Source organism: Ammospiza nelsoni, chromosome 6 (assembly GCF_027579445.1).
Source record: "Ammospiza nelsoni isolate bAmmNel1 chromosome 6, bAmmNel1.pri, whole genome shotgun sequence".
NCBI lineage: Eukaryota > Metazoa > Chordata > Aves > Passeriformes > Passerellidae > Ammospiza > Ammospiza nelsoni.
In genome coordinates, this window is record NC_080638.1 from 13,356,708 (window position 1) to 13,383,822 (window position 27,115).

Sequence of the window (27,115 nt, forward strand, 5' to 3'; positions counted from 1 at the left end):
GGGCTGCCCGGGCGCTTGGAAGGCTCCGGGATCTGCTGCTGCCAGAAGGTCTCAGAGGAAAAGGTGCTCCGAGGTCACATTGGGCTCGAAGGCCACGGAATCTGGGGACGCTGGGACGTGCCCCTCTGGCTTTTCTGCGGGATTTCAAGCGTTCTTACTGACAGGAACGGACGTGAGGAAAATTCTAGGGCTGATAGAGGAATTTTCCTTCTTCCCGGCAAACAGGCTTTCTTTGCGAACGAGAGAGCAAACGCAACAAGGTTCCCCTTTTCCTGGAAGCCCGGCACTGCTCCAGCGCCGGAGGCGCCGAGGGTCTCCCGCCTCCCGCTCCCTGAGGGGCGATCCCGCTCCCTTGGCTGGTGTAAAGCCATTACCGAAGGAAAACGGGCTCGCAGACGGGCTTTATCCCGCTGCCCTTTGACATGACCGGCGCTGCAGTGTATCCAAAGAAGGGAAAAGAAGCTGGGGAAGGGTCAGGAGCGCAAGTCCTGTGGGGAGCGGCTGAGGGAGGTGGGAGCTTGGAAAAAGGAGGCTCAGGCGGGACCTATGGCTCTGCAATTCCCAGGAAAGGAGGGTGTGGCCGGGCAGGATCGGGTTCTTGTCCCCGGCAAGCAGCGACTGGACAACAGAACACAGCCTATAGAACTTCTCCTCGTGTGCCAGGGAAGGTTCAGGTTGGACATCAGGAGGAATTTCTCCACAGAAGGAGGTGATTAGACACTGGAACAACTGCCCACGGACATGGTGGAGTCACCGTCCCTGCAGGTGTTCAAGGAACCACTGGACGTGGCACTCAGTGCCATGGTCTAGTTAACACGGCGGTGTTCGGTCATAGGGCGGACTCGATGATCTCAGAGGCCTTTCCCAACCAAATTCCTGGGATTTATGTGATTTCTCTGCAGCCGGGAGAAATCTCCCGCCGCCCCGCACCGTATTTACCACTAGTGAGCGCATCCCCGTTACCGTACATACCCACACGGGTACGCCCAAAACCCGGCGTTACCGTATTTACCGCCACTAACCCGCCGCCGCATTTCAAGGACGCGGAGCCCAACACGTGCTCCCGCACACCACAGCAAAGCCGTAATGCCCCGAGAAAAGCGCATGCGCCGTGCGGCGGCGGGGGCGGGAGCGCGCCCGCGACCCGGTGGGGTGAGGAGAGGAGGAGCGGCCGGTCCCGCCTCCTCCTTCTCCTCCTGCCCGCGGCTCCCGGTGCTGTCGGTCCCGCCTCCTGCTCCCCGCGGCTCCCGGTGCCGCCGAGGCCTGCCCCGGCCCTGACTCGCCGGGCCTCGGGGCGCCGCAGAGCCATGGCGCAGAGAAGGGTGGCGGAGCGCGGGCCTTGCCAGGCGGCGGCGGCGGAGAGCGCCAGGCACCAGCGGCAGCTACTGGAAGGTGCCGGGGGCTCGGGGCGGCGGGAGCGGGGGTGACCTCGCCCTGGCATCGGACGGTGCCCGGTACGGGTGTCGGTGCCCGGGCCGGTGCCCGGTGCGGCTGTCGGTGCCTCTCGGCGCCTCGGGCACCGGCCCCGTCCCGCGCGGGCACTGGGGCGGCCGGGCCGGGCCGGGCCCCTCACGGTGCCTGTGGGGTGAGGCGGCTCCCGCCCCTCGGCGGCCGAAACGGGGCAGCGAGCCCTTTCCCTTTTCCTTTGCGTGAGGGAAGACGCGTGGTTCCATGTCTGTATGTATTTGTGTGTGTGTGTGTGTGTGTGTTGGTGTTATTCCACTACCGGCACGCCTGGAGTACAGAGAGTGGAAGTGGCAGAAAGCGCAGTGGGCTGAGTTTTCCTTTCTTGCCCTATGAGTTGCTTATTTATTTATTTATCTGTAATTGATTTTGCTCCTTGGAGGAGGGGTTGCGAGAATAACCCCGGTGACAGTGCAGTGGAACAGGTTGCCCAGAGAGGGTGTGGAGCCTCCCTCAGAGGCGATACTCAAGAGCCGTGTGGATGCCTCCTGTTCCTGGGATGACCCTGAGCTGGGAGCTTGGACCCGCTGACCACTGTGGTCCCTTCCAGGCTGACAGCCCTGTGATTCCGTGCTTGCAATTGCTTTGTGGATGCTGCCTTTGGCCTCGGCTGACCCGGTGCACACCTGTGGGGTCGCGCTGACCTTAAACCTAAAAAACCTCACAGCCGATAAAATTGCCAGCTCGCCCAGCGGGCTCCGTGGGTTTCGTCATCCAGTCGCTGCATTTCACAACAGCGAGGAGTCAGCGTGACCCACTTGAGTGCTGTGTGTTGGCATTGTAGTTGTGCCAGCGGCATCTGCGAGGGAAAACACAGCCTCGGCTCTTGGAGTGTTCCCCAGGTGACCCGGGGTGTGAAGCTGGGTGAGCCTCCAAGTGCCTGAGGAGAGAGTGGTTTAGTACAGAACACAGCCCAGTATGGATACAGAGAGTATTTAGCATGGTGTTCATTTCAGTTCTTATTCTTTATGTGTGTAGTTACATTTGTGTTAATGAATGTCTTGCACTTATGTGGTCATTTTGATAAAAATCTAAAATACAGAAGAGGCCTAAAATGTCATTGTGTCACTTACTGGACTCCCATTGCTTCCATGACACAAGGACTTAAAAGCTAAAAAACACTTACGTATATATATACTTATATACCCACATGAGTGTAAATTATGTGTAATTCCCAAAACTAGTACTTTATATCATAGGCTAGCATGTGTGTGTTTATGTAGGTTTCTTCCTAATGAGTGTGTCTCACCCAACTGGCTGTATCTGGCAGTCTTTCATTAGAGGGTGAAAAAAAACCCCAAAACTTGTTAATGAGCAGGTTTTAAAGTTGCATTGTACATCATGGAAATTTAACTTCCAAGTTGAATCTGTAGTTAATTAGCCTGGCAGAAGATTTCTGGCAAAAAGGAAAACATTTGTATGGCTTACGTTGTTCAACTCTGTTTTTTCTCTTTACAAATGTATTTATTAATTGAGGGTTAAATTATTATGGATCATAGAAGGTGACTTCTGTGGAATGTTTGCCTGCATAAAAACTTCAAAGTTATTTGAAAGCTTTCAGGGAACGTGAGCAATGTGTGTTATTGAAAGCATTGGTTGGGGAGATGTCTACAGAGAGTTTACTTTAATATTCCCTTAAAGGATAAGTTTAAAATCTGTTGCAAGTTGTGAGACATTGCTTTGCTATTGCTGGGTTTTTTTCTAACTTTGTTTCATGTTTAATTTCAGGGAAAGCCCTTGCAGAAGGTGGATCAGCTCGGACATCACTTCTTATTTTAGTGTCCATCTTCTTATCAGCTGCTTTCCTCATGTTCCTGGTATATAAAAATTTCCCACAACTTAGTGAGTAAGTATGTTATGAAAGTTTAATTCATCAATTTATTGGATTTTCAGTATCAGACTGTAGAGGAGCCTGCATGAAGAGATGACATAAACACAGAGAATTATTCTTCATGTGAGGTTTCTGTTGCACAGTGGAGATCCCGTATTCTGAGGTGTTATCCCCTGGTACATTATCAGTGGTGATTGACTCTTCTTGGCCACCTTCAGCTGAGAGCAGAGTGTGTTTGGTTCAGGCTGAGTTCACTTGAAACTTCCTTGTGCCTTGGTGAAACTGGAGGCTGTCACCAAAAGGGGAAATCCTTCCTTCCTAGCTAAACTTTGCCCTCTCTTTTTCTCCTCCTTGTTGCACCCAGTGCTTGTGTTGGGATGGCAGGTTGAGCCTGCTTGTGTGACAGCTTTCTTTTCCACTTTTACTAGTTAAATTTCTGTCTGATGAACTTGCTCAGCAAGGTCAGTTTGCAATGGCCCATCCCTAAGCCTGATACAGAGGGAGCAAAGACACTCAAGTGTGCTGCCCAGGTTGCACCAGATTAAGGTGTGACATGAGATTTTGCCCTTAGAACTTTATTTGTTTGTGAGGTGAAGTTCTGCCACTCCTGCTGCACTTCAGCTGTTCTGAGGCAGCTGCAGTTGGTTTTGGCTGAAGTTTTGCTGCTTTCACTTGCCAAGGGTTGCCTTGCGCAATTTTTTCTTTTTCATCAGTACTTGGTAAGGAAAAAAAAAAACTAGAAAAGAAGCACATTACTGTACTGAATAAAAAAACCCAGCTTGCAAATACCTAAAATTGGGGATTTTCTAATATAAACCACACTGTAAATATTAGGTGTTCATCTGAGAACATTATTGCAACAATAATCACGGTTTGTTTGCTGAAGCTGTAATTTAGTGTTGTAGTGTATCTAATTATCTCTGTGTTCAGTAAGTAATTGTACTGCACTGTTTGATTTTATTTCCATCATTCCTGCTTTTTTTTTCCTCTTCAGAGAAGAAAGAGAATGTATAAAGGTTCCCAGAGATATGGATGATGCAAAGGCCTTGGGAAAAGTCTTGTCCAAATACAAGGACACGTTTTATGTTCAAGTGTTAGTGGCTTATTTTGCCACATATGTTTTGTATCCTTTTTCTGGTGTAAAGGGCAGTTCTGATGTAGTCATGCTGCTTTGAAAATGAAAATGCAATTTGATAAATTATTGGTCGTGGGTGAAGTTTAACATACCTAGGAGTGTCTACAAAGGGACAAAAATATTTTAAACTCTTGGAAATTTATAAACTTTTCTCTTTGCATTAGGCTTGGTCTTACTTTAACGTTATGATAACCTTTAAAATAAAGTAAATTTTGAGATAGAAATTACTGTTTGCTCTAAAAGAAAACTGAGACTACTGCTTTACTCTTCCTTAAGACATTCAAAGGCATTTCCACAAAAGGGTAATGTATAGAATATTTAGCAGTATTTCTGAAGGAAAGTATTTTGAGCCATCTTTCATCCCTCCACTGCCCAAATTCACAAAACCGAATCTGTTTTCTTTTAGAGAAGCAAATTTCTGAAGTACTTTCTGCCCAAGGAGACACAATTGTGTTGACTTCTTTTTCCTGAGTGCTGAATATATTAATTAATAATTAAGCACACTCCTAACTGGAACACTTAACTAAAGGTTAAGAACTTTAAAGCTGTAGAAGAGTTTGTGTCACAGTTTTAATGCAGGAGCCTTTTGTAACTCAGGAGAGTCAGCACTGAATGTGCCATTAGTAATTATCCTTCAGCTCATTCTTTCAGAGTATTCCACAAAAAGTATTTAATATTTCCCAAATTATAGATCTAGGAAGAAAATGAAAATGTTAGTTTATATATTAACAAGGAGTAGAATACATTGGCTCTGTATTGAGCTGCTCTAGCAGTTCTAGCTGTGATGACCTTTACTGTCTCAGCAGCAGGCTGTGCTCAGTTTCCAGGCATGGGCAACTGAACCTTGACACAGCTTAGCAAAAGCTCTACTGGCTGGAATGCACTCAGGAAAATTATTGGGCTTTTTAGTATTTCAGTCAGTTCAGCTTGAGTGAAATAGTGTACAGGGTTTTTTTGCTTTATAACTTTTCTATCCAAAGTGGGCAATACATCATAGCCTCAAGTATGCCTAGCAAGCCTTAAGTCCAACAACCTGCTTGCTTATGCTGCAGAAACCTAATTTTTGCCTTTTAAAACATTTCTGACTGAAATTAGTGATCAGCTCTTGTAGTTGGTGACTCCCCCAAGCCTCTTTGTAAGGAAGGAATAGCTGCCTTCATCCATTTCAGTCTTCCATGAAACCTGTGCTTATGGGCTCAGACAGGCCTGTGAGCTTCCCAGGGAGAATGTCTGGAGCTGCACATCTCCAGTCAACAGGGTAAAATCAGAGTAAGTGTTTCCCGGAGGTCACCGTAAATCCTCTGGGGCAGTTGTAGCCCAGACAAAGAGAAAAGTGTAATCAGCTTTTGTTACTTTGTGACTTATTCTTTGTATGTGTAGTGATGGATCTGCACCTTGCTGCTCTTGCTTGAGTTCTTGTGCTACTCTACAAGAGGTTTTTTGAAGTAAGGGTCTTGAGAGGCCCTGCCTGTTTATGCTTTTTCTGATTGTAGAATGTATCCTGACTGCTTACAAAACTAAGCAGCATGTAGCTTTTTAGAAATGTGTTTTTCCTTAACTAAGATACATCCAGCTTGCAAACATTTGCTATTCCTGGGTCTATATTCCTCAGTATCCTGTCAGGGTTTCTTTATCCCTTCCCACTGGCCTTATTTCTTGTTTGTTTGGTAAGTATGGCAAGTAGTTTATGAGGGCATATATTTCTATCCATTTGGAATACAGCCACGCACCTGAGCAGTTTCCTGCTGGAAATGATCAGTCTGAGACTGGCATACACCTCAATTTCTGATAACTATTGAGTTCTTACTCAGCTCTGCTGCAAGGGTGGCATTACACAAAAAATTCACTGTAGCACTGGGTGGTGATCCAAACCACTGAGCTGTTCCTCCAGGTTTGCTTTATAATGAAGACATTGGAGTGTGAATCAGCCAGAGTTTCCCATACTCAAAATTTGTTTAGCATCTGCCAAAACCCAGTTGTAATTTCACTACACAATTACTGTGGTTTTATTATCACACTGCAAAATACATCTGGTTTTTAACTGGCTTAAATATGCAAGAAGCTTAGTTTAAGATTTGAAATGCATGTTATCAACCAGCTTTAAAATATGTCATGTACAAAGGATGCAATGGTAGCGAGCCTTAAGTATTGAGAAGGTAAGGAGGACCCTATTCAGTTTTCATGTTTGAATGTCTTTAATGGCATTGTGCTTCTTATTTGCAAAGCTTTCACTGTTCAAAGTCTTAAAACTGCAGAAGCACTCAATATTAACTGATAAGTAATCAATGTTGTCTACTTTGAGTGTTGAGATTGATTGAAATGCCTTGGAAATAAACTGTCTTGGGTCAACAACATTCTTAGGGAGTGTGTTCATACTGCTGGAGGAGAGCCCTAATGGAGGGCTGCATGGACACCTGCTCTAGGCAGGCAGGGTAGTTAATACAGACACAAGGCTGACATTAAGTAGAGTTTCTGCTCATTTGTTGTCTGTTTTTTTTCTTTTCAGTGCTCAGGACTTGGGGCTTCATTCTGCTACATGCTGTCATACCTAGTGGGGCGTCCCGTTGTGTACAGATATTTAACAGAAAAAGCAGTCAAATGGTCAGAACAGGTAAGGTTTCTAGAGGTGCTGGAACTTTTTGTACAAAATGTGCCATGGAGTAGTGTGGAAAACTGGGAGGTCCTGTGCTCATGTATCCAGTTACACAGAAGGGATTCTGGAAGCATTCCTGATTTTAGGGTATTTCCCGTGAGAAAGTAGTTCTTACCTAGGAAGTGTTTGCAGCTGATCACCCCCTGGTTTATCTAGTGTCAATAGGAAACCTCTCCAGTTTCAGGTCATTTCAAGTAATTGCTCTCTAAGCATGAGCACTAATGAAAGCTGGGTTTGTATTTTTGTGTTGGAGGAACCTGTAGCTGTATGTCTGATTGAAAAATTTGAACATGTTATTGTAGTTGGAGCACTTAGAAATTTTTCTTAGAGTATCTGGTTACATTAGTTTCAGCAGGTCTTGATTGTGAGGTGAACCTAAAGGTTTTGCAGTACAGAAATACAGTGTGAGCTGTACTTGACCTTATGTGTCTTTAATTGATACTCTGAAACATTTGAACAAATTACTTTTTTTGCAAGTATAAAGCACATGTACTCTGTTCAAGATTTTTTGGAATCACATAAAAATGCTTCAAGCTTGTTCCTCATTGAATAAGATATGGAGGTGTGTCTGGTACAATTGACCTTGTTAGATTTTACAGCACCACTTTGACTCTTGACACTAGTAAATCTTAACATTGCACTATAATCTTGAGGCTATTCTGAGTAGCAGATGGTTACTGTTGCCATTAGTAGAACTGAATGTGTGATTTAAAATTGCATGTGCAGCTCATATCTCACTGTTTCCAGGTTAATTGGACTGTGTCATGCTTATCATGCTGGCATATTGAGGTTAAGCCATTTTATATACAGCATTAGTCAACATGTAAATATTGTCCTTTATTAAGGTTTAAAAAACCCACAGTGCTCCTGATTTTGATGTTACAGTAAAATCTAAATTTGGCTAAAGCTGAAAACAGGGTTGTGACTGGGATGAGCTGCCATGTGAGAGTTCGGGTGGAATTGCAATCAGACCAGGTTTGTTTTCAACTGGCTGAAGCTTAAGCCGAGTGCAGGTCTGCCAGGCTAGGCCAGAATTGTGGATGCTCAGCTGTCCTGGCAGCTTGGCTGCAGTTGCACTTGCTGTCTGAAAGGGCTGAGATGGGCTGAAGGAGAGGGGCTTTCTTTGTTGCAGCATTGGTGCGAGGAGCTGGGCTAGACCTGAGCACATCATTAGGACTGTAAATGAAGTTGGGGGTGTTGTTGCTCCTGGGTAAATGTTCATGCTGGGCACTGTGACCTCTGGCTCTGGCTCTGGAGCTGTGCTGGAGCAGCCACCTCATGGAGTTCAGAGCTGTGACCTGGCTGAGTTTCCAGGTGAGCAATGTCGCTGTGTTTCAGGCTCGATCACAAGTTAGTACAGAATGGCTTGAGGAACAAACTTCATTGCTAGTCCTGGAAAAGCTTGAGGAGTGGGGTGACAGGCTGGCTGGGCTGTGGCTCTGCCTGTGACTGCTTTGCTGCTTGAGCTGGCTGAGTCAGACACATCACTGCTCTGCCACACACTGCTGTTTCCATGATCTGATGTATTTAACAGGCTGATCTCAGTGTGTTTAACAGGTGACTCACTGGGCTGTCTTCCCCACATCACACATTTTAAACTGATTTTTATGTTTGCAACATGTAAATGTCTACCAAATATAGAACTCTTGAAACCTCAATGGTTGTGTATTTTCAAGGCAGAGATTTTTTTAACCAAAGTTTTGTTTGTTTGGTTTTGTTTTGGCAGGTTGAACGACATAGAGAACATCTGATTAACTACATTATATTTTTGAGAATAACACCTTTCCTCCCCAACTGGTTTATCAATATCACATCTCCTGTAATCAACGTGCCATTGAAAGTGTTTTTCATTGGCACTTTCCTAGGTAAGAATTGTGGCTAGTGAGCCACAGTTTGGGGTGGCCAGAAGAAGAGGCATACACTATAGCTATTGAAGTTTTTAATTTTAATGTGCTTTTTGGCACGTTTTTGCACATACTTTTTAATCTGATTAGGAAACAATCCAGTATTTTTCCTTTATGAACTTTATGAACAAGTTTATTATTTTTCCTTTATGAAAAGTCAGTTTGTAAAGAGAAAGCTTGAAATCTGAAGAGTCTAAAGGACAGAGGTTATTTGCTTAGTCTCCTGTATTTGAGTCTGCATTAAAAATATTAAGAATGGCTTAAAACCGTTTTTTTTTTAATAAAGGTTTTTATCTTTGAATTCTGTATTTGCTGCACTCTTTTAAAAAAGAAGTACAAGACAACAAAATCTCAATGTTCTGGTATTAAAATTGGGATGACTAATTTTGAAGTGTTTTTTACCCTAACAAGCTGTTTTTTCATCCTTTCCTTGCTCCAGGTGTAGCACCACCATCTTTTGTAGCCATTAAGGCAGGAACAACGCTGTACCAGCTTACAACAGCAGGGGAAGCTGTTTCCTGGAACTCTGTTTTTGTCCTCATGATTCTAGCCATCCTCTCCATCCTACCAGCTCTGTTCCAGAAGAAGCTGAAACAGAAGTTTGAATAAGGATCAGACTGGACCAGAATTTCCCATACTTCATCTCAGGATCAGCACTTCTGATATTTGTATATTTGCTTTTCTATTGGATCTTAAGCAATTATAGGGGAGGCTTGTGATTGATAAGAATGTCTTTAAATGAACACATGGCCTTAGAGTGAAGGAGATGTGTTCAGAAATGTACTGCATATAGTTTTGTAACCAAACACCAGTGTTTTACTTTGGGATGGTGTGTGTGTGGCCCTCAGGGTGAGGGACCTGAGAACATAGATGAAACATTTTGCTCTGGTTATATGCAGAGCAAAAACTGTGATGTAGACATAACCTACAGGTGATGCTCTCTAACACTTGCAGGAAAACCCCCTGAACAATTCAGCCCAACTTTGTAACATTCTCTGTAGGCTTGCATGTCATCTGCTCTGAGAGCATTTCTCACTAACAATATTTCCCTTCTTTTTTGCCTTGGGGAGTTTCCAAATAATGTAACGGTGCTCACTCAGAAACAAGGGTTCTCTGCAGTACTTTAACTACAATGTTATTCTCATCCTGGTTGTTTACTTCTATTTATTAGTGCTGTATGCAATTAAATACTTGAACCTACATCTGCTTTACTTACTGGATTAACAAAGGCAAAGTGTCACTTCATTCCCTCTTGGTCCCTGTAAAGTTTTATTCTGGGAGCAGATACAGGAAGGGAGGGAGCAGCTTAGAATTCATATCTTGGCTAGCTGATGATTTTTAAGCTCTAATTTTCATTTTTTAATATTGATTTTTTTGCCAATATTTCACTTGCATAGATTTATCCTGGCAACTTAAGGAAGTGATGGTATGATTATATAAAACTTGCAGTTTTCAAGTGATTTAAAAACGCTTAAGCAGTGTAATGTTACCATTTCTCAAGCAATATGTAAAGAGTATAAAATTTCTCACTGCAGCTTGATTAGCTACAAGAAATGTCAGGTACACAAACTGGTGCAGTTCCTATCAGACAGCTGATCCCAAATAATGTTCAGAGCACCATGGAAGAGCAGGCTCTTGTGTCAGTGTATATAAATGGGGGTGCCACTGTCTGCCAAGGCAGTGAGCAGCCATGCCTCACCTTCAGTAGCAGTGTGTGTGTGCTGTCAGTAAGGTACAAGGTACCTTCCCCTGTGCTTCCAGCTGTGCTTGTTGGTTGTGTTGCCAGTGGAGCCCCATCAGACAAGGCCCTGGGCAGTGAGGAGCTGGGCAGCACGTGGCTGTTTTATCCTGCTGAAACCAGTGCTGCTCACGTGGTTGGAGCTGATGCCCCTGCAGTGTCTTGCTGGACAGGGACTCAGCACATCAGCATGTGCTCCAGTTCCAGGGTTTTTGTCTGTGTCCTCTGTTAACTCGTGATCATATCCTAGATCTTTGAGATGTAAGAGAACAGTTCATGAATGTGATAATGTAAAAGATACTGACTGGTACCTTTAAAGGGTTTATTCATTTTTGTAACATAATGTTCATTGACTGCTTCGTCTCATCACAGTATTACTTGTAAATATATAGTAAATATTATTGATACACCATTTGTCTTTTATTTAAATCCAGGCTGCACAGTAAATGCTATTTTTTACATAAGTATATAAAGGAATTTATATCAGTTCTGTTTGCAAGTTTATTGTAAGATCATTCAGCTCCAGCAATTCTTTTGTTATTTAGAATTTACTCTAAAAGTGTACTTTGGCATTGAAAACTGATCAATGATTACTTTTATTGCTGCCATTCTAATCTCCAGAGCTCCTCTACCCAGGGGATTTATTCCCTAGTAAACCTGGATGTGAATTGAGCCATGTGAGCAAGTGTCCCCTGGATTACTGAGTGTGAAGCTGCTGTGGATTTACAGCCTCCTTTTCTGCAGAGGTAACATCTCATGCAGATGAACTCTCAGAATAAATTACCTACCACTTATTTTACAGTGGCTTTTCTCAAAATCTGTCTCAGTTCCTGGTCAGTTACAGAAGCTGCTGTAACATCCCTCCCATGCCAATGTTTTCGTGGAACCTTGTTGCTAAAGGAGGAGCTGAACTCTCTTTCAATCTGACATGACTTGTGCTATCACTTGACATTTTCACTGGGTTCTGTGTCACTATGGAGATGGGATCAGGCTTTGTTACTGCTGTATTTCAGCCACAAGACTGGCCTCCCATCACAATAACTAAAAGCCTTAAGACCTTAAAAAGTTTCAAAATAGGGTTCTGTACTTTTTCAAAACTTTAACATTTTTTTAACCCATCCCTTCTGTGTTTATCTTCAGCTGCCAGCAGCCTGAGGTGCTTCCCTATCCCATGAGGGCTTCTGAGCATTGTGCAGAGTAAGGCAGGCCTTGTGGAAAGCAAAAAATGCACTGTGCTGTGGGTACTGTTCTAGCCTACTCTTTGCTTTAGGGAATCCAGCAAGTGATCCAAGAGATAGCCATAACATTTTTGACACAAAAACAGTGGCTACCATGAAACAAACCAGGAGATCAGAAAGATGTAGCTTTGTTTTTTAATTGCAAGGGATTTTTGAGCTATTAGGTGACCTGGTTATCTTTTGGAAGCTTTTTTGTGATACCTGCATGACATCATTACTAAGTGTCTCTTGCCATTTGATAATAAAGCTGTTATATAAAATCTGAAGCACTGTATTTTTTATTATAATGAAGCATTCTGAACTTCCCACTAAGCTGAAATTTTTATTAACCTGTTTTAAAGGGCTGAGTTCTTCTTAAATGGGATTTTAAATGATTGATTAAAAATTAAACTGAGCTGATTACTTCTGTAGATGAGATTAATTCTGTTTCTATCTTTATTTCAAAATAAATAGGTAAATTTGACTTCCTTTTATTTCTGAAATTAATTTCTCACATACAGCAGTAATTTTTAAAAGTTTTTCTGGTTTGTACTGGAAGGCAACTGGGTCTAACTTCTGTCTCTTCAAATACATCTATTTTCACAAAGTGCCTTTTTTTTCATTAATCCCTTGTGGAAAACCCTGGTGCCAAAGTTACTGCAGCTTCATTCACCTTCCCTTAATATTCTGTCAAGGCCAGTTTATGAAATGCTTTTTCTTCTTTGTGTAGAAAACTCGCTGAAAGGGTAAGACAAAAGAAGTAAAAGTCAAAAATAAGAAGCTTTTGTTAGTGAATTATGCTGTTATGCAAAGTCAAAAGATATCTTTTGTTTTTAGGCAGCTGAAGATTTTTGTGTGTTTCTGAGAATTTTCATCATGTGTTGTTTCCTTCTGCTGTAGTGTGGAGTTTGGGAGCCCTATGGTTGAGTATGGCAGTGCTAAGGGGGAAATGGAAAAGGGTTTTGATGGGAAAGCAGGGTCCAGAGGAACTTTTTCAAATTTCCAACAAAGAGCAGTAAATACTTTTGACTATTTTATGACCAATTGATGTCTTGCAATGACAGAATCTATAACTCTCAGCTGGTGGCTTTATAGCTCCAGGTCACCCAAACTGAAAGAAGTTACAGCCTTTTAGTACTGGCAATTAATATAAATAATGGCATCGTACATTTACTAACATACCATAACTCCCCTTCCAGTTTTTAAAAATGCTCCACCTAGTGTGATAATTCCTATTTCCTTGTTTTATAGTGCACAAGGAAGAATCTGGGTCTGTATTATGAGAGCTCAGTTAGTGACTGGTGTATATGTGAGAAGCTCATAAAAGCTCCTTTCTGTAGATGTTCTTCCAAACACAGAGGATCCTGCTCCTTTGCAGCTGTGGGAATTTAGAGGTTCCTAGACCCTCAAGAGGGCTGGGAATGCTTCAGTGGGAAATAGCTTTTAAAATTCTGCTTCAGAATTGAGATCAAATGTTACACTCATAACTCCTGATTTTTCTTTTACAACCTTGCCCTGAGGAGTTGTATTTAAAACCTGGAATTTGCAGTGTTAACTGTACTTGGAAGAATTCCATGTCATGGAGAAGTATTCTGAGCAGATCACTAAATCATTCTGTGTTTGACTCTTTGTTCTGTGTTAAACTGATTCCTCATGCCTGTGAGAAAGACAAACTCCCAGTCAGCCCTGAACTTGTGCAGGATTTGCTCCTTCAGCTGGATCCCTCTAAGTCTATGGGGCCTGATGGGATTCATCCAAGAGTACCCAGAGAGCTGGATGGTGACATCACAAGACCTCTCTCAATGATTTCGGTATCTTGGGAATCTGGAGAGGTCCCAGTCTACTGGAAGCTGGCAAATATTGCCCCAGTTTTCAAGAAGGGCAAGAAGAGGATGACCGTGCCAACTACAGGCCTGTCAGTCTAACTTCCATGCCTAATAAAATCATGGAGAAGATTCAGTAATGCTTTTGATACCATCTCTGACAGTATCCCTCTGGAGAAAATGCCCAGCACTCAGCTGGGTAAGCTCATTGTGTGACAGGCAAGTCACTGGCTCACAGGGCTGTAGTGAATGGGGTGACAGCACCTGTGGGCCCTGTCACTAGTGGGGTTCTGCAGGGTTCCCTCCTCACCCCCACTCTCAACATCTTCATTCTGCTCTCATGCAGCTGTGGGACTTCACTGCTTCAACATCTTCATTGATGACCCGGACGCAGGCCTGGAAGGAATGCTAGGTAAGGACTGGAAGCAGCCCCAAGTAAGCCTGCTATACTGACTGTACTACATTGGGAGGAGCTGCAGACTCCCTCGAGGGAAGGAGGCAGAGCCCTACAGAGACCATGGCAAGGGCTGGGCAATCACCAACCATAAGAAGTTTAATAAAGACAAGAGCTGGATTCTGCCCCTCGGTATGGAGCAGCCCTGGAGGTATGGACAGACTGGGCAATGAGATGCTGCAGAGCAGCACTGTGGAATGGGAGCTGGGGATTGCAGATGTTGGTAAATTGAGCTTCAGTCCATAGTGTGGGCTCCTGGAGCTGGGGAGAAGAAGGACAGTACTGCATGGGAGTTCAGGAAATGTTCCACCCCCTGAAGTGCAGTTCTGCTCTGAGCTGTGCCCTGATGTGTGAGGATCTGTGTGTTAGGTGGTCCCGTGTGCAGGCTCTATTCCACAAGTCTGCCATGTAGATGTCACACCAAATACCTGGTCAATGAGTTGCAGCCAGGTTCAAGTGTCTGGTTTTGCAGACTGGAGAGGATTGCTTTAATTATAAGAGTCACTGATTGGATTTTTGTTTTCTTAAAGAATCCAGGGTAAATATCTTAATCAGAGTCATTAGAAGACATCACATACAATCAGCACCCTGACAACTGGAGCAATTTGTGCCCTGAGCTCTGTTACTTTTCAAAGCTTAGCTTATCTTGGGAAACAGCTGCCCAGAAAAAAGAGAAATACCCCATTGCAGACTTCTTCAATTCTCTGAGCAATGTTGAATGGAACTGTAATTTGCTGTTGTGTTTTCCTATTGCTTAGTAAATAAACTCTTCCAAAAATCATGACTGGGATTGTTGGCAAAGTAAATCTGAATTAGGTAGTATGAAGAATACTCAAGACATCTTTGTATCAAGTCCTGTTCTTCACTATTTCAAAGACTATTTTAAAGGTCAGAGCTTGAAAATACAAGTCTTTGCCATAGAAAACCTCAACTGAATCAACATTGATGGTCTTGCCAAAGACAATTAATCTTTTAAATCTCTTCCTATTTACTAATATGTGTTTCTGATTCTCTGGCTAAAGAATCCTAGTTTCCACAGAATTCGCAGTTCCACAGATTTTCTCAACATCATAAAGATCCCTTTCAAGAATTCATAATGTTGTCTAGTGTTGTTTTACTCAAGGACATGTAAGCCATTTGCAAAGTCTCCTGACAGAATTGCCATATTTTGGTGTTTCCTGTCATGGGAACATTGGTCAGGATGACTGACAGATTAAAGCTACTGGCCTTTGAAGTAGATGTCACAGATGTTCTTTGGTGTGGTGACTAGGCAAGAGTATTTCAGAAATTAAATAATTGGGGAGGAAAAAGCTCTAACTTTTCAGGTTCATCTGCTGGAGGCACAGATTTGAGAGGGACTACCCTGCAAGTTGTCCTGGAATGCAGAGAATTTATCTGACAAAACAGCAAAAATATGGGTTAACATTTTGTTGGTTCTGGTTCACACAGTTCTACCCATCTTGTCCATTTCTCATAGCAATTCAAAGCAAATCTGAGTTTCTTAGTCTGAGACTCTCCTTTAAAAAAATATTTCCTGTTCCTTACCCTGTTGCATAGCAAGGTATGTGTGCATTTAAACACTGCAGCTCAACAGTATCTCTGGTAAACCTCTGTTTACTTAGTGGCCCATCTAACTTTATTTACCGATTATTTACAAAATTCTTGGTTATTTTTGGAACAGGTGAGGTGCATGAACAACTTTTTATTTCTCCCTTTTACTCTTTGACAAAAAGCCCCTGCCAATATCTGAGCTGTTTCCCTAGAATTTCCTGCTAGTGTCAGAAGAGACCCTCAGGCTATGGATTTTGTCTTAAGGGTTAAACTACAGTTCAGACTTACTTAAAAGAGGTTCACCACGTGCTGAATACATTGTCCTTTGCCACACTGAAAGCAGATTGAGAAGACAAATGTGCAAAAAGTGGCTAGAGAACACAGTAGAGTAAGAGCAACCAGATTTAGCTATTTCTGTTCTCTGTTGTGCCTTCCACACACCACCAGGCAGGCTCAACACAATCTAACTGTGCTTTTTGTAGAGTAAACTCAAACCCTCCACTCTAATATTGCTCCTACCCTGCCATCTCTATTGAAATCTTTCTCCCAAGTTAAATGGTGCTTTAAAACTGACCTTTCAGTCAAACCTCAGCAATGCTTTCCTCCACTGCTAACCCATTCTCTAAGGCCATACAGTCTTAATCAGGTGAACACTGATAGCACCAGTGCTATCCTAGGAGTTTTTCCTGGTTCCCAGAGGATGTCCAGCTGTCCTCAATTCACTGGGCACAGTGGCCTAAGAGTTTAGTTGTTGTACTGCAAAAGGTTGTAAACCACTGGCAGTGAAGTCTTCTTACATGTCCTGCTGCTTCTACTCCCTACAGACAGTTTGGTCTGTCCTGGCAATGGAAACTCAAATAGGTGAAGTTTCCTATGCTTAGCAGTGTTTTAAGTTAGATTGGTGTCTGATCAATTCAGCATTATGGATGCAACCTTAACTACTTGGTTGGTCCTGGATAATAATCATTAAAGACTGCAAAGTTTTAATTTCTCCTCTTCTAAGCCCTACAAGATATGGAAGGACTCTGATGTAAATGCCACAAATAGAGAACTGAGAGAGGAGAGGAAGGGGAACTGCTTATAGGTCTAATTTTAGGTTGGCAAGGCCATCCCAGTTGCCTCTATAGCCAGAGGAAAAAAGCACTCTCAGGGCAGAACATGGGTTTGTGTCACTTGTCTCTCTGCAGCTCTGCTGGGTCATCCTTCCCCAGGGCTTGTTCTCCTTTTCCACACTGAGCCAGAGGGGAGAGTGGATTTCACTCTGTGAAAGCCCAGCTGTTAACAGAGATCTGAGTGATGTTAATCCAAATATGAAAAAGAAAACAACCTTAGAGCCAAACAATCCCTAAAGCATTTCCCTGCACAGGCAGCTGCTTCTCAAAGCTGTGGAGCCAGGCCAGCCACCGAGGCTGTGGGGACAGGAAGGTGGAGGTGACAGGAGGACAGGAGCCCAGAGGCGCTTCCAGAGCACCAGCACTGATCCTGCTCTGGGGAAGCAGCCCTGGCAGGGCCCTCCTGGCTCTGTGTCTGGTTCTGGGCTCCTCAGTGCCAGGGACAGGGAGCCAGCAGAGCTGCAGAACTGATCAAGGCGCTGCAGCAGCTCTCCTGTGAGGAGAACCTGAGGGAACTGGGCCTGGACACAGCAGGTTGGACTCGACCTCAGAGAGCTTTTCCAGCCTAATTGATTCTGTGATTCTGTTCAGCTTTGAGAAGAAAGGACTGGGAAGGGACCTCATCAATGTGGAGGTGATAGAGGATGGATCAGGCTCTGCTTGGTGGTGCCAAGCAAAGTGACAAGGGGCAAAGGAAGAAACAGAGGTTCCAACTGAATGTGAGGAAGAACCTCTTTATTGCGCAGTGACCGAGCACTGAACGGGCTGCCCAGAGAGCGTGTGGGGTCTCCCTCACTGGAGATACCCAAGAACGGTCAGGACAGACTCCTGTGCCATGTGACCCTGCCTGAGCAGGCAGTTCAAGGCTCTGGTCCCTTCCAGCCCGGCCCATCCCCTGATCCTGTGCCTGCGGAGGGAGCAGAGCCCTTCCCGCGGCTCCCCGGGGGCACGGCTGTGACCGCCCGCCATGGCGGCCCCCTCAGGCGGCCCCGGCAGCAGCGAGCGGCAGCGCCAGCACCAGCAGCATGACGTCACCCCCGCGCGCAGGGCGCAGACGCGGCGTTGCGGCGCGCGACCGGGCCGCCCCCCCCCGCGAGCGGCGGGGGCCGTTCCCAGAATGCCGCGCGGCGCCGCCCGCCCCGCGCCGCCATGGAGGCGGCGGGCGCAGCCGGAGATCCCGGCCCCGCCGCCCGGCCCCGCTCCCGCTGAGCCCCGCGCGCCCCTCGCCCTGCAGCATGAGCGGCGGCGGCGGCGGCTCCTCGGCACCCGGCCGCTTCGCCGACTACTTCGTCATCTGCGGGCTGGACACCGAGACCGGGCTGGAGCCGGACGAGCTCTCCGGTGAGTGGCCGGAGGCGCTGGGCGCAGGGGCGGCGGGGTCCGGCCGCGCTGCCCGCACCGGTACCTGCCCTGCCCGCACCGGTACCTCCCTGCCCCGCAGCCCCGGGCGCTGCCGTGGTTGCCCGTGCCCCGCTGGGAGCCCCGGGCTCTGCGGCTCCCCGGGCATGCGGAGCGGCCGGCCGGGCGCGGACCGGGCTCGGTACGAGTGGCCGAGCTGCCCCGAAGCCGGCCGGGCAGCGCCGTTGGACGGGCTGGGCAGAGCGCGCCCTGAGCGCTGCCCTGGCTTTAGGCGGTCCGAGCCCCAGCGGCGATGTCCTGCGCTCCCTGCGCGTACCAACTTCAGCCGGGCGCTTGAGACACACGGGCACCCTGAACGAGTCGGGTTTGGGAGAGAGCGAAAACCTTTTGCGTGTTCCGTGTTGCCTTTTATTCGTAGCCCAGAATAAGAATTCTCTTGCAGGAGTATCCGAAAAGAAGTCGGATTAGGAAGTGATTACTCTGCTGTTAGGTGAGAATGTTCACACCGCAACTAAACCGTATCCATCTAAACCACACCACTGTGTCAAAGCAGTGTTTTTAAGGTTAAAAATAATTAAATTGTGTTTCAGCAGCACCTCTCTTCAGTTTCAGTCTGGCCTCAGTTAAATCGGAGTTTGGCTTAGCATCTCTAACAGTTAAGAAAGGTGAAGGAATGTGGTGGTGAAAACCTGACCTAACATCAGCACTGATTCTGTGTATCTGGGCTCTGAAATTGACCGGTAGTACATTCTCTCACCCCCTGCCTCGGTTTTTTACTAATTTGCTTTTGTAAGTTTTTTTTTTTCTTTTTTTTTTTTCTTTTTTTTTTTTTAACATATTGATGCATTTAAGCTGTCCTTCAGTAAATAAATGCTTGTTCCTGGTAGAGTGGAATTTGTGTTATTAGAACTGACTTCTTGCATTGAGTGAGCTCCTCTAAACTTTGCCTATTATAGAAACTCTTTTTTTTGTTTAATGACTTCAAACAAAATTTCTCACCTGTCCCTAGTGCTGAGCAGTACCCTTCCCTAAGAGAATTCTTGTTTGTCTAATGTTAAAGTGACTGTAGGCTACAGTTTGAGGCTTGAGGAGTGAGTACAGCATAACAGTGTGCTCTGCAATGGCACTGCAAATTACAGTATCAGTTTGATTTAAGAAATCCAAGAGAACAAAATGCAATGCTTTCATTGAGAGATATGTGAGGGTTTCTTTTAATTAAATGGAAAATGAACGAAGGTTATAGATCAAAAACAATTAGAAAGATGTTAATTTTGTGATTAATTTAGTACAAATCTATTTGTGTAATGTGGTGCGAGGCACACTCAGTAATGCTCTCTGCTCTTGATAGGCACATGAATAATTCTCTGCACATAATTCAATTTAAAACCAACAGTGCATTACTTTGGGCCAGCTATCTAATAGTAAACTGGAAGGTATAAGTGCCTTTTTTAAAATAGCCTGTCAGAGTGTGCAGGTCTGAAAGCTGGAGTGTGCTGTTCTTTCTGTATTTGCTCTCCTGGTCAAGGACTCTATCTATGGAATGTAGAACTGTAGTGTGTGCTGTATCCTGGTCTCTGCTGTTCCACCATGGTGTTACCTGTGACGAGGTGTGCGGCTGGGGGGAGAAGAGGTTTGTGTTTATGGGGGAGACAGATTTTTGCATGATTTGAGAAAAGATTTTAAAAGAAGGTGGGGAAAATTTCCAATAATGTCACAGCATAAGGGCTAGGTGGAATTCGGGTGTGTTTTCTTGAGTTTGTTGTGTTATTAATAATGCATTATAGTGTGACTGATAATGCTTTCAAACTGTGTCTTGGGCTATAGCCTCCTCCAGTGTCCACTGATAAAAATGGAGAGGCCTCTGCTATATTTCAGCGGCTTTCGGATAAGGCTTGGAAACACTCTGTACTTCCTGCGAGCCTTTCTTGTTTCAATGAAAGGGTCATTGTGCGCTGGTTCTTTTCCCCCCCTCCCTCTGATTTCTGCGCTGCAAAACAGCTTCTGAATCCTCGTCCTGTTGAGACAATTGGCTCCGTGAGTGCCCATTGTTGGACCGGGGCCGGGCACGGCGGGTCCCGGTGGGTCCCCTCAGGGCCGGGCATGGCGGGTCCCTGTGGGGCCGGGCACGGCGGGTCCGTGCGGGCTCTCCTGCGGGTCCCTGTGGGGCCGGGCACGGCGGGTCCGTGCGGGCTCTCCTGCGGGTCCCTGTGGGGCCGGGCACAGCGGGTCCGTGCGGGCTCTCCTGCGGGTCCCTGTGGGGCCGGACGCGGCGTGTCCCTCTGTGTCCCCCGGGGCTCTCCTGCGGCAGGGCTCCGGAGCGGCCCCGCATGATGTCATCCCTCCCTCCTTCCCTCCCTCCCTCCCCGCACGGAGCCCGCCGCGCTGCGCGGCCCCGGCGATGCTGCCCGCACACTTTGTTCTCGGCGGGCTCACCGAGCCGCGCAGTTCAGGTGTTCGGCCCTAATGTGGGTGCTGCAGCGTTGGCTTCAGGCTTGGAAATGAGGCATAAGCTCAGGAATTGGTGCTCGGTCGAATTACTTTGTTTGAAGAGACACCTCTGATGGCGTTTTCCCTTTGTATGTTGGAAGCTTACTGAACAGCACAGCTGTAAGGCTTTTTCCTGAAAAAGTTGGCTGGCTGGTTGGAGAGGCACAGGATATATAAATGTGTTTGTTTTCTTTAAATGTAATGAAAAATCCTGTATTTAGGACTTGTCGTTAGCACGGGTTAAAGAGTCTCTATCGCTAGGGCTTTTTTATCCCTAAATTCAATTCTGGGCGTCCTTTCTTATTTTGGTAATTGTGTTCCCAGTGGGTGACCTCTTAAAGGACACAGAAGATATTTGCTAGGTGATGGTAAAACAAAACAAAACCCCAGCACTGGGTGAAGCTTAAGCTCCAGTGTCAGCTGCTAAGCTGGGTGACAGAGAGAGGAACTGCGGTGCATTACTGTTTCCAGATGGTGTTGATACACCAGAAGTGATGACAGAATTTTTCATTACACTGCTGAGGTCTGTCACAGGTGTATTTCCTTCACAGAGCAAATCACAGAAGAGTTGAGGTTGGAAGGGACCTTTGGCAGTTGTCAGGTCTGGGACAATGTCCAGGTGATTTTGGGTATCACCAGAAATGGGGACTCCACACGTTCCCTGTGCAGCCTGTGCCAGGGCTCAGTTACCCTCACAGTGAAAAGCTGTGTCCTGATGTTTGATGGAACCTCCTAGTTTTGGTTTGTGCCCATTACCTCTGGCTCTGGCATGGGATACAGCCTGTCTCCATCACCTTTGCGCTTTCTGTTAGATGTTTATATACATTGCTGAGATTGTGTCCTGAGCTTTTCTGTTCTGCAGGCTGAACAGTGCCAGCTCTGTCAGCCTTGGCTCCTGTCCCTTATTCGTGTTTGTGGCCCCTTGCTGCACTCTCTGTGCTAAGGGGCACAGAGCTGGGCACAGCTGTGGCCCCTCCAGGGCAGGATCACCTCCCTCAGCCCGCTGCAAATGTTTTTGACTAATAAACCCCATGTACCATTGGCCTTCTTTGGAGCAAGGGCACGTTGCTGGCCCTTGGTCATCTGGAGATGATGAAATACATCACCAAAAATCTACTGTATGTAATGTAATGTATTGTAATGCTGCAACATTATGGTAGGATTTCTTCATTCAGATTGTGTGATTGTGCCCTGGAAAGGTAATGAGAATGGAGTTGAGGCTCATCTTTCAGCTGCAGTCCTTTGTCTGTTGAGTTAATCAGATGTGATCTGAATGATGGTGGGAAGCCTTGCACTATATGAAACTGTTGGGGTTTTAATGGAAAAAAACATGGAATAAAAGGATTTTTACAAGCAATCACTTGTCATCAGAGTTTGTTTATTATGGAGTGGCAAAGCAGAGCATTAACTTGCCATTGCCTTACATTTATGTGAAATGTGGTCTTGGGGTTGCTTTTACAAGATACAGAACTCAGATCTAAATATCTGGAACCCATGTTCTAATTAAATTCTTCTGCTGAACATATCTTGGTAGTCTTGAATGTTGTGTAAAGATGATAACAGTTATTTTAGAACTAGCAATGTTACAAAGGAGAAATAGTGTAAAGAAAAAAAAGCCTATGATCTGTGAAGAAAAGATCGATTATTTAATAATAGGTCTGTTTTTTTTAAAAAAAAAAAGAAGAGTAAACCCAATGACTACTCTGCTACCTGTACTTTTTTCCCTGCCTTTCTTCCCAGTTTGAACTGGTTTTTTAAGATTTGGTCTAAAAATTACTTTATTTGGTAGGTGAACTTGTGTTCCTTTGCTCAAGTCCTTATCAGGGTGCTTTGAGTTTTTCCACCTGATCATGAGCTTCATCTTTACAGAAGAATGAAAACAGAGTTAGGTGAATCCCATTTGTCCAGGAAATATCTTTCCTGTAGAGACCCTTCAAGAGCCTTTTCAGAATTCATGTTAGGTCTGCTTTCACTCTCTTGTATGATGATCTGATACAATTTTAATGGTTCTTCCTCTGTTGTACCTTTTTTTTTTTTTTTTGCATTTTCTTTTTAATGGTGTTGAGGCAAGATCTCTGCATGTAGATTAAGTAGATTAACATGACTGGTTATGAGTGAGGCATCTCTGTGTTGCCACAGGAGCCACTGGATTGCTGCTGGTGTGTGAAAAGAAGATGATACCTGGTGTATGGTATTCACCTAGCTCCACTCAAAATTATTCTGACAATCTCAGAGAGTGTTTCTCCTCACCAGGAAAACAGAAATGTTGTCTCACCTCATTTCCCTGTCTGTAATTGAAGTGTCATTATTTTTCTATTTTGTTGGCCTCAAATTTAAAATGACAGCTCATCTTTGTGCATTGTTAGGGGTTGTTTTAATGGAATTCCGTATTGATATAAACTTAAAAAAAAAAAAAGTGTGTGATGACATGATTGAAAGCATTGGCCACATATGTAAGCCAATAAATTGCTTAGTGGAATTATTTCCATTCTGGAAGTCCATGAAGTAAGGCTGTTATCAGCACCCATGTTCATTTCCAAGTTAAACACACTTAAATACTTCCAGGCTTTTATTTTGCTGCAAAGGTATTTGTAAGGGCTGGCTAAAGGGAAAGAGGAGGAAGAAGAAATGCAAACAGTTTAAATTAGCAGATATAATTTTCTGATTGACATTTGACTGTTTTGTAGTTTGTTGTGTTAGGAATTTTAATCTCAGAATTAAGACATTTGGGGTTGGAGCCAGCTGTGGTGTTTGCAGTGGAGCCCTTCTGCAATACTGTAAAATAGCATGTGAGTAAATTCCTCTATCTTTGCTGTGGTGGTGGCACCAGCACTTGCTGCAGAAGTGAATTCCATTGCTGGGAACTATTGCTTGATTTTACCAAAGGCTGAATTGTTCTGTGATTGTGGGGTTTTGGTTTTGGTAGGTTTTTTTCTCCCTCTTCCTCCCTTTGTGCATGTGGATGGTATCCATGCAAGCTTCCCACAGTTGCCACTGGTGCCTGTTCCCTTGGGGGTTCATTCTGAGGCTGAGGGGAGGTTTGCAGCTCCCTTGCCTCTCTGGGATTGCTGACAAGGTGCTCACCCTGTGGGAGGCCCCTGCACTTCCCCAAGGCTCACAGCTCACCTGGTTTCACTCAGGGCACTGTGGACAGGCAGCAGATAGCAGCAGCTTTTGGCTGGGCTTACACAGGCACATGTGAGATGTTTAAATCCAGATAATAGCTTATTCCACTCTTCCCTACCCCCTCTATCTTTTCCCAAGAAGCTGGAGCTGTTTGCCGTGTTTGAGTGCCAAAAAGGTCTTTTGTCTCTTTGGGAACTGAGGCAGACGTGCCAGGGTAGCTGATATGTGGATAAAGAAAGGCAGAGCTGATGTAAGGGGGGAGCAGCTGGACTCTGCTGAGCTGCATTTGGAGCCACAGGCTGCTGGGGATGTTTCTGTAATGCCAATCTTGTTCTATCATATTTGTGTTGTGGGGTCAGTTGAGCTGGGTCCTTTATGGAATACTCCCCTCAAAACCTTTCTGTATTCAGTTATAAATTTGGTTTACTTGGAAGGCTCTTTGGCAATGTGTGGGGGAGGAGAAAGGTTACAAGTTCTTGATTTGAGAATAAATTTAAGGTGTTAAAGCATTGTCTGAAGAACCAAGGTTTACAAGTCTGTTTTTAAGCCTTTTAAAAGGCTTAATTCCTATGGCTTTCAAAAAAGCCATAGGAATTTTAAAAAAAGGCATAGGAATTTTAGCTTACTAAGGGCTTACAAAGATGGGCTCATTTGGCTTTCTGTCCATTAGGGTTTTTTTGGTGCTAGTTTGTTTTTTCCTGTTATATTTGGGGATCTTTGCAGTTTATTTTGCAAGAGAGACGCTACACAAAGAGCTCTGAAGTGAATTGGATGGGAAATACTGCCATTTTGCAAATAATAACTTTTTTCCCAATTCTTCAAATTATTGATTCTGAAGTTTCAAAACACCACAATTGTTTTTTATCCACCTTTTGACTTAGTAAAGTCCTACTTGAGTGTTCTTGGTAATGACTTCTCATAGTTATCTTTTGAATTCCCACTAACCTGCAGGGCTCGTGTAGCAGAAATGATGCCCATGAAGTGACAGTGTCAGAAGCAATTACTTAGTGATGCACACTGTGCACTAATTACTCTCTCAATTTCTTGACAACCATTTCAGATTTGTGGTTTGCAGTCAAGTTTGCAGTGAGCTGGAATGCTATCCCTGTGAGGCTTAAAACATTATTGCACAGAGAAATTATCAAGCATTCCAGCACTAACTGGTGAAGGATGTAGAATTTACTTGGAGTGTTTCTGCTCAAGGCATGTTTCTTAGTCTTTCCAGGAAAATGCTACTCCACTTACGGTTTGATGGGCAAGAGCTCATTGGTTGCAAACTTTCCTGTAGAAGTGTAGAATATTGGCTTATTTATTTAGTTTTTTTGGGTTTTTTTACTGGCTCTTTTATCAGCCACAGTCAGGTACCATGTGTACACCTGTACTGAGTCATTTACATATGGATACTGAAGCATTTTGAGAAAGAAACTATCTCATTTCATGGGTAAGTGATCTAGAGACAACATGGCAGGCAAAAGGAGCCTCTTCAGAGAAAGCAGCATTTCAGTATCTGAGTGAGGAAAAAAGGTTGCTTTTACAGAAACAGATAATCTTTCACATAGCTTCAGGTGAGTTTGAAAAAGTTTCTTTTTTGCAGTACAAGCATAAACTTTTAGGAGCTTTTCTTGCCTGTTATTCCTCCTTAACTTGCTACTTTCAGCAAGCTGCCTTGCCAATTATTGTTTCCTAATTTTGGCCCCCAAGCCCAGCAATGTCCTACTGAGCTGCCATGAGAGTTGCATTGGGGAAAACATAAGTCCCTTAAGTCAACAAGGTTGGTGCCAGCATAAGGCTGTCATGTCCTTTCTGTCTCTTTTATGTGTGGGATCTGGGAAATGTCAAGTAAGCTCCTTTTTAAATTGAAATGTGAAGTAACTCCTTCAAAAGTTTTGCTCAAGACTGGTAAAATTTCTGTTTACCAGTATCTTGGTAATTTCTCAGAATTCTTTTGGCAGAGATTTTATGGCAGTGCAGACCAATCCAAGTGTAAGGTGTTGTGGTCTCTGTTTCCTGTCCTTACTGAGGTCTTTGTTTATGACCTGGACCACAGTGGTGATACACAGTTGTGAGTGGTTAACTTGGACTTGAGACTTCTGTTCTCAGGTCTTTGAAAACATGAGGGTTTTTTTTTGTTAAGAAAACATGAATTTTTTTAATTGGACAAGAAAGGTGAGCTTGCTAGGCTTATGTGTAACAGGGAGAGAGCTCAGGAGGCATGGATGGAGAGATGATAAAGAATGATCCAGCCAGAGCAGAGATAAGCTTTGGGGTTTGTCATATCCCTTGACCAAACTGTCAACATCTGAGTAGTTTTCTGTGATTAGAAATCACTCCTATCAAGCAACCTGACTTTCTTACAGCACACATTTTGTTTTATTCAGAAGGGGAGCAGTCCTTGTTAAGGCAGGTTACTTTCAAAGGTTAGATACTAAAGTGAAGCACACTGGCCAGGGCTGGTATACTGAAATGACTGCATTGCTGATCTTTCTGTATTTTTCTGACCTCTGTATGGTTTTAAAACCTGCTGAAAGACTTAATGTGTTTTGTAAAATACGTTTTTCCTTTTCAGTGCAAAACCTCAGTGATATCCTGGTTGAAGGACTGGAAAAGTGCTTCAGTAAGATTTGATGCTTATTTTTTTGCACAGATGTGTTTTCATCAGTCCTCAGAGCCAGAGGGCTGTGGGAGCACAAAAAGTAGGGCCATTTGAGTGGATGGGGTGTGTCACTGTGAAAGGAGACCATGGTTGTTGGGAAGAGTTGTTTGGAATGATCTGTGCTCAGGCTTTCCTGAAGAGTCCCGCTGGATCTGCCAGTCCTGGGGGGGCATGAGGAGAACAGCTGGTTTCTATATTAAATATGCTTAAAATATGCTTGTCTCCACTTCTGTTACACATTTTTAGTACATGTAAAAGAATTTGGTTCTATTCTGAAGGTAAGCCACCCTTTTCCTTTCTTAGTGTCTTCTGTTGCACATATTGCAGATCTATTGTGTAATGGAAATAGTGTGTCCCTCCTGACCCCTGTGGCTGTGAACACGCCTTTCATTGAAATTCTGAGCCCTGCCGCTGCTGTTTAGTTGGAAACAGACCTAAATATCTTTCTGTAAGTCTTTTTGCTTGGGCTAGAGCAGAAAAGTGGTTTAGTAAAACAATTCTGGTTTTAGGACCATTCCATTGAAAATTTCTGCTAGACAGTCTTGATTAAAATACATTGTATTTTATATTGTCCATCTGCCTTCCTGTGTTACATACAAAAGAGCACA

The 27,115-nt window shown here is 44.4% G+C and overlaps 2 protein-coding genes across 5 annotated transcripts in view; both read left to right on the forward strand.

Moving 5' to 3' along the window:
* Window positions 1-1,152: 1,152 nt before the first annotated feature.
* Window positions 1,153-12,229, forward strand: TMEM41B (transmembrane protein 41B). 2 transcript variants are annotated; one of them, XM_059474142.1, is made up of 7 exons: window positions 1,153-1,392; window positions 3,193-3,310; window positions 4,290-4,418; window positions 6,004-6,097; window positions 6,937-7,041; window positions 8,810-8,948; window positions 9,427-12,229. In XM_059474142.1, exons 1-7 carry the CDS (start codon window positions 1,308-1,310, stop codon window positions 9,594-9,596), a joined length of 840 nt encoding a protein of 279 aa, XP_059330125.1. In that variant the 5' UTR covers window positions 1,153-1,307; the 3' UTR covers window positions 9,597-12,229. The 2 variants fall into 2 exon arrangements, with proteins under 2 accessions (XP_059330125.1, XP_059330126.1); XM_059474143.1 differs by lacking the exon at window positions 1,153-1,392 and adding an exon at window positions 1,433-1,677.
* A 5,793-nt stretch (window positions 12,230-18,022) lies between these two features.
* DENND5A (DENN domain containing 5A) overlaps window positions 18,023-27,115 on the forward strand; it is a 64,550-nt gene continuing 55,457 nt past the window's right edge. For 2 of the 3 annotated variants that reach the window (XM_059473692.1, XM_059473690.1), the window contains exon 1: window positions 18,023-18,223. In XM_059473692.1, coding sequence (XP_059329675.1) covers window positions 18,118-18,223 — 106 coding nt within the window. In that variant the 5' untranslated portion in view covers window positions 18,023-18,117. The remainder of the gene's footprint in view (window positions 18,224-27,115) is intronic. The other variant, XM_059473691.1, reaches the window with a different exon arrangement.